General features: G+C 35.3%; 1 protein-coding gene across 3 annotated transcripts in view; it reads left to right on the top strand.

Moving 5' to 3' along the window:
- The first annotated feature begins 865 nt into the window (after positions 1 to 865).
- Positions 866 to 12896, top strand: part of LOC117214477 — a 95473-nt gene continuing 83442 nt past the window's right edge. Inside the window, exons 1-2 of one of the 3 annotated variants that reach the window (XM_033460615.1) lie at positions 866 to 1093; positions 8796 to 9066. In XM_033460615.1, coding sequence (XP_033316506.1) covers positions 8927 to 9066 — 140 coding nt within the window. In that variant the 5' untranslated portion in view covers positions 866 to 1093; positions 8796 to 8926. The remainder of the gene's footprint in view (positions 1094 to 8795; positions 9067 to 12896) is intronic. The other 2 variants (XM_033460614.1, XM_033460619.1) reach the window with 2 other exon arrangements.

Genomic DNA, 12896 nt, shown 5'->3' with positions numbered 1-12896 from the left:
CGCAGTAGGTGTTCAAAAGTAATCGATTTATCGGAACAAAATTGCAATTATTGAACTTTACTTCCTTCATTTTTATGTATTTATCTAAAAGCATGCAATGTGATTGTTTCATTTCAATGAAAAGGTAAAATGCACATACAGCCGGCATTGTACATTACTAATACGTGTTCAAATTTTTTTCCAAAGTACCAAGCAAGCGGTCAAGCACTCGAGCTAGTCTGCACTGCCCGCGACAGTCTGTATATTCTCAGTGCGCTTTAATCGTCGACCGGATAAACATCGTCGCGGGACTTTTCCTCAAACCGCTTCGTAATCCGGTAACTAATCCTAGAAGATCCTAACCCTAACATTTTTTAAACTTTCATTATTTCCAAGCAATTTGAATTTTCTCTCAATTGGATTAGTTAGACATCTTAGTTTTTATTGAAATTTCGAAATCGATAAATATTCGTAAATATAATTTGTTTATTTTTCATTTAAAATCGTTATTTAACTTTAAGTATCATTTAAATATTAAGCATTAAATTACTAAAATATTGAAATCTCCTAAATTATTTCCAAAATATGTCGATTTTATTTTTTATATCTCGAAATCGAAATTGATCAGTGTCGTCAGAATCGCATTATATCGTACAAACCATTTATATACTTCTTCTTCTTAGTGAAACTGCCCGACAATGATTTATTACGAAACTTTTCTAAAGAAATATATACATCAATAATATTTCATTCTGTATATATGCGATAATATTTTCATTTCAAGATTTTTATAATTTTTTAAAACATTAATTATGATTGACAGTTAGGAATTCGATATTGATTATTATCGTAAAGTCGAGATGACCAGTTGATCAACTAATGGTGTTCGAGACAGTTCGATTTATCGCCGGCTTATAACGCGATACGGCCATTAATTAACGAGACGAAATGTTTTGACGATATAAAGTGACATTTCTGTTGTGAATCTTGTGGTGATGTGCAGTGAATAATAAAAAAGAAACCACAAGCACTTGGGAAAATGATGCTGGTAACGTGAAGGAACATTTCGTTGGAAGGTTATCTATTGAAACCAACATCGGTGTACCTCGTTGGGGTAAGCCATAAAAATGATCATTGTCTTATTTACATAAAAGTAATATTACATGCGAGTAATTATTGCAAAATTTAGAATTTTCTTGAATAAAAACTTGTTGAAACTTGGAGAGAAGATATTTACTACATATAAATAAATACACACGCTGCTATCAAATATTTTTTATTCGAATAATAAAATAATAATTTGCTTGTGTAAAGATTTCTTAGGCCACACTTAGGAACCATTGGTTTATGCGATTTAAGAAACTATTAGGATTTTTTATGTGAAATTTATTTCTTTGGGAAATGAGGGTTACAAAACATGGCAGAGAAGGATGACAAAGAATGAAATAAATAGGAGTGGATAATGAGAAACAAAGGATTCGATAACAGATGCAGTAAATGACGCGATAAAATCTTCTCGTTTGAGACTTGTTTGATTGAAAATCGAGTGTGAAGATTCATGAGAACGAAGTCGAGTGTACTTGAACTTAGAAAATAGAACTAACCATATACGAATATCGAAATGGTAGCTAAAGTTAATTCGGAGATTCGTTTTCTCATACAGCTAAGATATTATCCGAGTACATCGATAATTCGAAACCAGGTCACGAAGTGGATTTTCATTATTGCCGTAGCGCGGAACGTGTGCGGAAGGAACGTCTGAAAGGAGATGCAGTTTATCGTTGCCGCAGCCGGAGAATGTAGCACGTTGCATGCGGCGCAAGGTAATAGGAATGTCAGCTCTATATTACAACGTATGTCCGACGGAGCATTGTGTTTGGACGGAGAATGCGTATCGTTCAAGCCACGCTTTCTAAGTATTTTCAAACTTCCATTTCCACGTGTGTTTCTCCTTATGTATCATGTAATCGGTTGCGAAACGCTCGCGAGTTTCTTTGTAAAAGTTCATGGAATCCTCGTAACACAATGGAATATTCGATGCAATTAATTTTGAATTTATCGAGGAATTTCTTTTCTATTTTTTTCACTGTGAATTTATAATTGGTACGTGCATACGTATACATAAATTTTGTGTTTGGTAAAGTATTGTATTTATTTGGAGAATTACTCATGTATATACGTATTGGTGATTAATGAACGACGCTTTCTGTTGTTCTATTGTAGTTTGATGAGTTTCCATGTTGATGAGGAGCTAGATAGGATGGTAATACCACGTGATGAGGAATCTACAGTGAATGATGAAAGAATTTGAATAATTGTAGAAAATTTATATGTATTATATGAATTATTTTCATGCTTTATTATTATTATACCGAAACATTTGAAAAATTGTATTGCACAATTAATGTAAGTATGTAATTATTGTATTTTAGTTATGAAAGCTTTACATTAACTCTGGCTCATAAAAATACTATTCTTTTTTCACAATATTTTATTTGTTTATATATTCCTACATAAATTAACAATTTTAAAGTAGATTCACATAGGTTTCAAATTTGACCAGTATACTCATGATAGTCGGATTTCATTATAATGTTAATGGAATTTCAAAAAGTTTTGTATAATACGCATAATATATTAATAATTCAAATACTTTCGTCAGTCAATGTAGATTTTCAGCTGGCATGGATTTAATAGCAACTAACAGTGTATGTTACGTTTTTCTTATTCAGTCTCAAAGCGAAGGCGAGACCGGTTCATGGCTCTTGGTGGCCGAATGTATCGTACAGCGTCGAAAATAGTAGTAAATTTTCCTAACGGGACTCGTTCGTCGTCCTAATTAACACTGAGACAATACTCTATGAGAAAAGTGTTTTGGTACGATGCTCGAATCATAATCTAATTTTATATTCTTCTATAAAATAAATGGTATCTTAAGTCCTTCGATCATCACTTTAAACAGCGATAATAATTTTTGTAATAAATCATATGAAATTCTAGAAGTGGATTGTACAAATTGTAAACTATTTAATTATTCCATTTGCTTTACAAATTGTAAGTTATAAATTGCAAGCCATAAACATTTATCTTTCACGGTTTTACAATGTTGAGTCATTTAATTATTCTATTTGACTAAAAATTTGAAAACTCTAGAAGGCAAGTTTATAACTTCTAATGTACAACTTGCAATTTGTAACCTGTCCATACGCTAATGTTATTATTTAGTAAATTAGTAGGCGATAGGGCCCACGAATCTATTGTATCTCATAACTGACTATTTTTCAATTATGTCACTCTTCTAGGAAACCAAGGACATGAGACGATTCATAACTTCCTCGTATATTATGTTTGCACGTAGTACATACGTATAAAAGGATCGTGTAAGGAACATGTCTGGAAGATTATGGAAGAATGTACGCTTGATCTGTCAACGCAGCTATTCAATGTTTTTCCGCTGATATTTGCATAATTGTTCGATCTTGATGATTATCATAGTATGCCAGCGCATCCGCGTCTCACTTTCATGCTAATGAAACGCAATTCGCTTTCGTGACTAGCTCACGGTGTTTATCTGTTTATTCATCGGCTATGAGGATGCGCTCCGCGACGTAGAAATATTAGCGTGACTCCTATGGCGAGCCTCAAGGCAGAGGTTCCCGCGACTGTTATCTCTGCCATGGGCGAATTTCGTAATGCCACTGAGACTATCACGTGGAAAATGTCTTTCATAAACCCTTCGTACGGATGTGTTACCAATGTTAGTCCTGCACTGCTCACTTTTACTCTGATGGAGACCCACGAGTATCTGAAAAGTTCATAACCTAAAATTGAGGACGATTCGTGGTTCTGATATGTTTGGATTTCTTGAGTTTTCTTAAATTTGATACTCTACAAGAAAAAGTTGGGATACTCTTCCTACGTTAGGATGGCTATTTTTAAAAAGGAAAATAGGTTAGGATTTCTTGGTAAAAAGAGGTTAAAGATTAAACATTGGATTATTATTAATTGTACATTAAAAATCCGAGGTTCTACTCTTTCTCAGTAATTTCAGTGAATACAGAAAATTCACTTGATGGAAACATCAATGATTTATGGTCTTGCTTGGTTTCTTCTTCTTCAGCTTCTTTTAACTTTCATGTCTTTTCAATAGGCAAATTAAGGATTGTGAATCGAACTATTGACAATCTGAACATTTGGAAACACACGAGTGCCTGGAAACTTTATTGGATGAAACTATAGTACCAAGAGAACTATCCTCTAGTTGCTACGCTACCATCTAACTCAAAGAAGAAGGCCAGACCTTCCCAAGCAATCAGCATCCATTATACAACAGAATATTTTGAAGCATCAGCAGTGAATCTTGTGGCTTTTTTTGGTAAATCTACATTCACGTTTCTCCCCCAGCTGGGGCACTTTTTATTTCAGAAACGTCACGTTGCATGGCAACAAGATGTACCAGTCTCTGGACCGGCTGGTACATCCTAGCGGTCAGTGCAACATAACTGCACTTACTGCTGGCAGAGCCGGCTCCTCGGGCTATACTACGCATTACCGTATATCTCTGATGTGCACCATATATCAGAGTCTCTCAAATCGAAGTTTTTTTTTTCGCCGAGTCTCGTGGAACGACGGTTGGCAGTACTGGCTATCTGTAAATCGTCAGGCAATCATGCAAGAATTAGTAATAAGAGCCTTACGGAGCATTATAAGAACTCATGGAGGAGTTAATGAATGTTGGAGTTGTTGGATATCGTCCATAATAACTTTCGATCTGAAAGGAACTTCATGATATAACGTTACCAACTAGGAAGTTTTTCGAATTAGTCACGAAGGCAGGAAGTTAACGGTAACAAGGATATTTCGCTTTTAATTTTCGATAATTAATTAAATGATACAATAGTTGATCTTATGGTAAATCAGCCTTGACGTTTTGACCTATATTTAATGCTGGTAGTCACGAGAGGTTATTAGATAGATTGGTTTAATTAGTTATAATCGGGTTTTTCAGATTATATTGGTAGCCATTGTAGTCATAGTCGTTGGAAATTAAGGTAGAGTTTAATTACTTGAAAGGAAGATGTACAGAACAATTGTAAAAGTTCTTTATCTTTGAGTAAGCATATATAATATCGAGAATAAAGTATATGTTATGATATTAGGAGATGAAACATATGTCTATTCAATTCTTTATCTGATATTTTATGGACTCTGACAACTCTTTCTAACCTCAAGTAAAAAGAAAAATCACTTAACCGGAATATTAAGAATAAAATACATATGCATTATGATATTTAGAAGATAGAACATGATCTTTATTGCGAATTGAAAGTAACAATTAATTAATTTATGCATAATTGGAATTACAAAATTCCATAGTATAAATGTAACCTCTCTCAACTAAATGTTGTGAAGCCAACAGGCTTCTTTACAGGAATATTACAAATTGAAATATTATAGTTACTAAATCAAAGTCACTAGAACACATTCTAATCATCATAATCTATAAACCATCAATTTGTTCACATCCCAGACAAAATAAAATATGACAGCTGTCTGAGGGAATCGATTGGTTAACACTCAGAAATTTGTTTATCCCAGAACAACACCAACGACAAGAAAGATGGAAAATAAAGGAAGAAGATCTACACTTGTGTCAGGAATTGGATCGAAATAGATACCACTGGATGCTATGTCACTATAACGCATCCGAACATTCCTAACCTATAAACTATCAATTAACTATCCGAGACAAAATAAAATATGGCAGCTGCCAAAGAGTATTGGTTGTTCAACACTTAGCAATTTTCTTATCACAGACTTGCCAATAATAAGAGAAAGAGAAACGGCAAACATGGAAAACAGAGAAAGAAGAATTAAAAGCGATACTAATACACCTGTGCCATGGATCGAATCGAAAGGAAGGGAAGTGCATTCCGCGTGAATTCTACTGCCAAGTCTATCCGTTAGACGTCGAATGAATAATTCATGGGGAAGAGCCTGGCTTGAATCATCGACGTTATAGCCAATGAATCTAGCTTGTCTGAGAATCGTTCTATGATAATTGGTCGTTAGCGGCGATCGTGCTCCTCTCAGCTCAGCTTGATATTAATCAGGACGGCCAGTTGATAATGGAGTTAGATCGTAAAGAGGTTGCCGAGAAAAATCGCGTGTATACGTGATAATTTCAATTTCGTGCTCAGATACGCGAGCCAAAAGAATGAAATGAAGAATTAATTTCTTGACGTGATGGCGTCCTCAATGATTTAATCATCCTTATTATGCATCGAGTTAGTTGGTTTTTGCTCACAGGAAGAAACTATGTATCGCGTGTAATATACCTTTATTATGTTCTATTTATCATTGTAATTTGCTATGACAGTAATTCCTGCGTTTCTTCTCTAGTTCGTTGGCTTTTTTCTGTTAATTTTTCATGTTGGTCCCGTGTGTTATACGTCGGTGGACATAGGCACAGGGGATGAAAATGTAATTTGATCAGTATTTCTCTACGAAGAGACCGAAAAATGACTAGTACCTTCCTCGTCTATAGTTTTTAATGTATTGTTTGGAATCGTTGCAGAAACATGTATGAAAAGAATAGCCTTAGATATGTAAAATTGGGGGACCCCCGAGTAGTTGACAATGGTGGCGCTAGTGTCGCGTCAGTAGCTCCTGCTTTCGTTAGACTCTTCTGCATAAGTTAACCTATAACTAGAAACATGAAATTTGAATTATATTACAAATATCTGTAATATATTCGGTTAATATATTTATAAAGCCTAGCTAGACAACATCATAGTATTTAGAGTTCATAGATACTTAGAAAGGAATATTCAGTGAATATTTTATTTGGAGAACTGAACATCTACACCTACACATACATAAGCATAAAATATGAAACAGAATAAGCTATATCACAATATAATGTGCACATAGTGACAACAATAATAATAATAATAATTGAAGATATTTCGTACAGCTATCAACCTAATCTTAAAGTAAAGAATTTGCATATAAATATGTATTTATTCAGTGTTTCAGGAATTCTGGAAGAGAGAGAAAGCAAGCCTAGTAGTGCTATGTTGAATAGCCAAGATCACCAAGCTAAAGGCAAAAATAAGAAAATAAAGAAACATGTAAATGCGTAATTATAACTGAGCAGCATGAACGAGTAGGATTTAGAGAAAGAGGCGTGTATGAAGCGCATAATTAATTTTTATTGACGCTGCGTTACACAATTCTGGGAGCAACACCTTTTCCCATTGTGGATTCCAGGTGAAAAAGTGGTCAGAACTCGAAAGCGGCGATTACATGAGCGCGTTGGCAAAGCGCTTTTGTTATTCTTGTCTCGTTGTTTCTATTTGAAAATTCGAATCGGCTGGTGATTCTCGGCTTGGTTGATTTTCGATTCGAGAATCGCAACCGTGACGCCGATTTGGCGCCACGTACGACACCATCAGGTGTTCTATGGGGAATTCGAAAGGAGTCTCCCGCCGATTCTCGGCATCCAATGCAGATACAACACATTCAAAAGCGTTCTTACTCGCTGACCGTTCGAACGCTAGTTACTTATATCTTCAACGTTACAAACAAGTGCAGAAAATTCTAGAAAACAATACAGGAATTTCTAGACGTCAAAGAGAACGGTCTTGGTTTTTTCGTTTCACTTTGGAATTTTTAGAATAGGATTTCTAATGTCTGGCGATTGTTTTAATCTGGGAAACGATGATGTAGGGTTTTGTAGATCTTCTGAGTTTGATCTTTTGGTTTTAATCATCATCAAATCGCCAATTAAGTCAAATTGTTTGGTCTTAAGCTTCTTTCAAGTCAGAAGATATTTTCTTCAAGAAATAATAAACTCGTCAATCGTAAAACATTTTTCCAATTTGCTTAAATTGACTAACTCAATTTAGAAACAACAAAGGAGGACAACAAAGTGTTCCATAAATGCAGAGGCCCTAATAATAGGAAAGGAATATTCATCTCTGTCAAGCGGACTTTTAACATTAGATCCCGGAAAAGTAACTAAAAATGTACAGACATTGGTAGGACAAGTGGAAAGCAAGCAGACACTTTGATAATATGCTACCGTATAAGGACTCTAATAATAAGAAAGTGTGGAAAGAATTGGACCTTTAGTACTGGATGTAAAGAAGAAAGGAAAAAAACGGGAAAAATATAAAGATACTTATAGAACAAAGACATTACTATACAAGGATTGTGAAATTAATTTAAAAAAATATCCACTTGTGAAAATATTCAAACGTTCGATGCTAGACATACAGAAGGAAACAATGAAAATATAAAAATGCAGGTAGAACAAGTGGAAGTCGGGCAGTACGCAATTAAAAAACGGCATCTAACGAAACTTATGCGGGATCGTGACCGGCAGCCGGAGCCCCCGTAATTTTCGTGGGGGTCATTATCACCGGGCGCACTTGCGCCTGAGGAAAGATTCTGAACGCAGCCTTCAGTACAGTTATAACTTCGCCACGAGTCTGACGTCTCTCTCTCGTCGCCTCTGACAATCGGCTCGCAGTCGCGGTTCCGCTCGGTTCCAAGTCGCATCCGGCCTTGCCTTCTCCTCCAGTTCAATGAAAAGTCTCGCTTAAACCAGCACTCATACCCAAAGACTGCATAAATTTCGTTTCCACATTATCTGACTCTTAGTCAATCAAATAATACCCAATATAGAGAAAAGTAATTCCAAGAATTATTATTTCAATTCTATTTTGACTGATTGAAATCGATAATAAATATATTGTGATTAAATTGATCGGCTGATATCTGACAAAGGGAATTCTGGTGATTCTGTTCAGGTTGATGTACTGCAGAGTGACCAAGTGCCAGAGGACATGAGGATGGACAGAGTGTGTGTTGGTGGTGAGTTATGAGGTAACAGAGTGAGGAGAACAGAGGGTCCAAGTGTGTGAGAGAGAAGGAAGCAAAGATGTTGTGCCTGAAAAAGCGGAGGACCTACAGCTTCACGCAGGGTGTCTGCACGGAGTTGCCTAGGCGATCGAAGGAGGACAATCATCGGTACGAGGGGTCCTTGAACATGGCTATTACGACACTGCCGCGTAAGAACAGGTGAGTCACCTTTTCCTGTTTGATTTGACCGTACACTATGTCCAATCTGATTTGTCATAGGTAAAAGTGGCCAGGGGTCTGCAAGATTGAGTGATCCTTCAGAATCTATACTTGTTATTTCAACAGGTGCGCATGATGGATTAGGTGCTTTCAATGATTTCATGTTGAGTATCTTGGGCATTTTGACGTTGAATTGAAAAGAACTTTTAAAAGAATGTTTTAGACATTCTGGATGGTTTAGTTATTAAGTATTTTTTAGGTACCTTAAACACTTTCTAGTATTTAACTTAGTCTAAGCGTAAATTAGACAGTCAGGTATTATTGATAGTCAGATTAATTGTGAGTAATTCAGATATTTACTTTGAAGCACCTTCAGATACTCTAGAAAGCGTTCAGTGTTCTCAGATACTAAGACATATACAGTATAACTAGTCAGATACTTCAGTTTTACAGATATACTTTAAATATTATAGAAAATTTGGGTAGTTCAAATACTTCATAATAGTCTCAAATACTTTAGGAAGCATTTAATGATCATAGGTTTTCTGTTATGTTCTAAAACCCAGATAGCCAACTACTCAAGTATTTTGAGTATTGTGAACAGCCTGAACGGTTCAGCTATTTTAGAAAACTTTCATTTCAAATACTCCAATATTTTTAGATGAGACGTTCTAGATGATCATTCGTGCAGAACTTGAGTAATTATAAACGCACGTACACGACTATCATACATATTCAGATATTTCTCTTTCACACTTTCCAATAGTGTCAGCTACATACATCTTCGGATTCATTGATGCATTAAAATACTTGCAAGAATTTAAATATTTCCAATACTTTTGGATAACCAGATACTCCGAGGAACTTGCAGGATAGTCGAATGTTTTCGTTGAGATCTGTGGCCGGTGGAGCTCGAGAAAAGTAAGTCGTAATGCGAAGGTCGACCGGAGGTAAAAGTAGGTATCGTTCGATACTGTTGGACAAGTGGAATAACTTCCTACGCGTGCACTGATGGAATGATCCCCGATCGCCCTCAGGATGTTGCGCCCTGCGTGTCCGTGGAACGCAGTCACGTGTAACGTGCAACGTTATATATGTGGGAGGCAGTGTTTCCTTTTAATGGGAAACGATTCCCTTTTAGGAGATTGGTTGTGCTGTTGCAACAGCCTCATTTTTATTCTCTTCCCAAGTACTGTTACCAATCGATGGATTATTTACTACACACATTGTCATTTCTGTTTTACACTTCAGTTATAGTGATTGGTCTTGTGCCAACTAACTGAAGACTTGGGAAGACTTTGCTTGAAATAGATTTTATTGTTATTGAATAGTAGAAGATATGTAGAGTATCAGATTCAATATAATATTGAGATCAGATTACCTCTTTACTTAGAAGAGTATTTCTTTTTTTGCTTCAGAGTAGATTTCATTATTAGTGAAATGTTAGAAGATTAGAAGATACTTAAAACATCAGATTCAATATAATACTAGAATATTTATAGCAATCTTCCTAGGACCAGAATATCTGACTACTTACTTCGTTCACTTGATGAGAAATTAATGTTCATAGATAGAATATTGTATAAGATCATAGATATTATAAATTAGAAGATTCTTAGAGTATCAGATTCAATATAATTTTGGGATACTGCAATCTTTCTGGGATCAAAGTATGTACATACCTCTGTACTCACTTAATTAAAGATTAATATTCATAGGTGGAATATTATGTAAGGTTACAGATTTTACAAATTAGAAGATTCTCGAAGCCTTAGATCCAACATAATATCGGACTGGGGTCATTATTTCTTCCCACATCTGAGAAAGATTAATATTCATAGATGAAGTATAGTTCTTACAAATTAGATCCTTGGAGATTGGACTACAGCAATTCTTCTACTATCAAAGCATCTTGAGAAAAATTAGAGTTCATATTAAATATCAAGTCCAATATGATTATGACTACTGCTTCATCAGAATTCTTTTCAAATTTACAGTTCGTTCCAACATTTCAGATTTCCTTGAAGAAAACACCTAAAGCTCCTAATAAATTAAATTTATAATTTAATTAGACGAGTCAGGAAAAGCTACTGATATGTACCAGGCAATTATTCAAGTTCCAAGAGAGTATGAAGCACCACCCTGTGCCATAATGTGCATTATTATCATAAGATTATTGGAAGATGCTTTCCTGAATTTAATGCTGACGATTTTACATGCACACTGGCCACATGTGAGTGTGTAAACGGCCGCAAAAGCCGGATTTGAATACGGTGATTAGTGGTTGCTACCGTTAGAGATGGAAGGAAAAGACAAGAGCAACGGTGCGAATCATAATTGCGATATTAACGTTGCGTAAGTTATTAGCCGGTTTTTATCTTCGATGCCAACCGTGTTCCCAAGCTGGAACAAAGTGTTCCCGTTCGAAGGACGTGTGTTCTTAATGATCCTCCGGCGTTAAATGATCATCCTTGTTTCGTTTCACTGGCTCTTCTTCATTTGTTCAAGCCAACAAACATAGATGAATATTTAAAAATGTTTTATGTGCTTCTCTGTTTGTATAAAAGTGAAAAGGTGCATTTTTAATTGAGATCCATTGAGAATGGTATTATTAAGAAATAACTTGATTGGAAAGGAGATATAAAAATTGATTGCTTTAATAGTCAAGCATTAGCTTGTTGAGGTTAAAAAGCTACAAGGTTATTGTACATTCTGTAATCAATAATTCTTCTACATTTGTTTCAATGATAGGGATAGAAAAATATTTTACAATATTGGATGTGTATTTCTTCATTTCCATAAAAGTGAAAAGTTGCATTCTCAGTTACAGTTCATTGAGAGTAATGTTGATAATAATAATGATTTTATATTTAAAAAAAGAGATACAAGATCTTATTATTGGCTAGTTTTGATCTCATTATGTTAAGAAATTTTATCAGGATATTCTATTGCTTTGCAGGAGAAAGCTACCATTGGTCAGGTGGATAATATTAATAAAATTTATATCTGGAACGGTATGAAAGTAGCAGGCTATGAGCTTATTTATCACATGATATGCAAAGGAATTTCTGAAGAGTATCCAATCTTTAGTACACTGCAATTCTATCTACAATAAATATTCAGTGTGAAATCACTACGTGCTTCTATATCAAAGATCTTCTTCCTTAGACAGACTTCTTGCTTGTACGTGATAATTATAAATAATCTCTAATATCCAATCTGTGCATTAGATTTTTTATCTTAATACCCCTTAATTAATCACTTTCCATAGCTTGCCCAATTTCATAGCTATCCACGTTAATCGATTCCCCAAATAATCACCTAATTATCTAAAGAATCATTAATTGGCCCCTATGCAAACATAATTCAGCTGGTTTTAATCGATATAACTGTAGGTTCTGCAATTGTACCATAAGAACAAAGATCTGAAACAATGTTTCTCCTTGATCTTCCTCAACAGACTTGCATAAACCTTTTGAAACTACTGAAACCTGACGACACTTGCACAGAATGACGTCTAAGGCTGTAAATCAATAGAATCTCGTACTTCTATGTGTATCACACTGAAGTTCTAACGACTGATGATCTTACCTTTTACCATTTATCTAGTTCGTCGTACTCGTCCCCTTTCAATAGCCATGCAAGAAGGTTACATGAGTCAGAGTATGGACGTCGCGATTGTGCCTTATCTGGTATCGTTTCCTTCGTCTTGGTTTTTCCTAGCTGGAAGTACAACTGGAATCGTGTCAGCGTGCTTAATTACTCTAGAGATCGCCGGTATAAAGCGGTATCGGCTCTTCTTCGCCGCCCATCCTCTTTTGCTGGTAAAA

Source organism: Bombus bifarius, unplaced genomic scaffold (assembly GCF_011952205.1).
Source record: "Bombus bifarius isolate JDL3187 unplaced genomic scaffold, Bbif_JDL3187 scf7180000009200, whole genome shotgun sequence".
Classification (NCBI taxonomy): Eukaryota; Metazoa; Arthropoda; class Insecta; order Hymenoptera; family Apidae; genus Bombus; species Bombus bifarius.
This window is presented reverse-complemented; position numbering and strand designations above follow the sequence as displayed.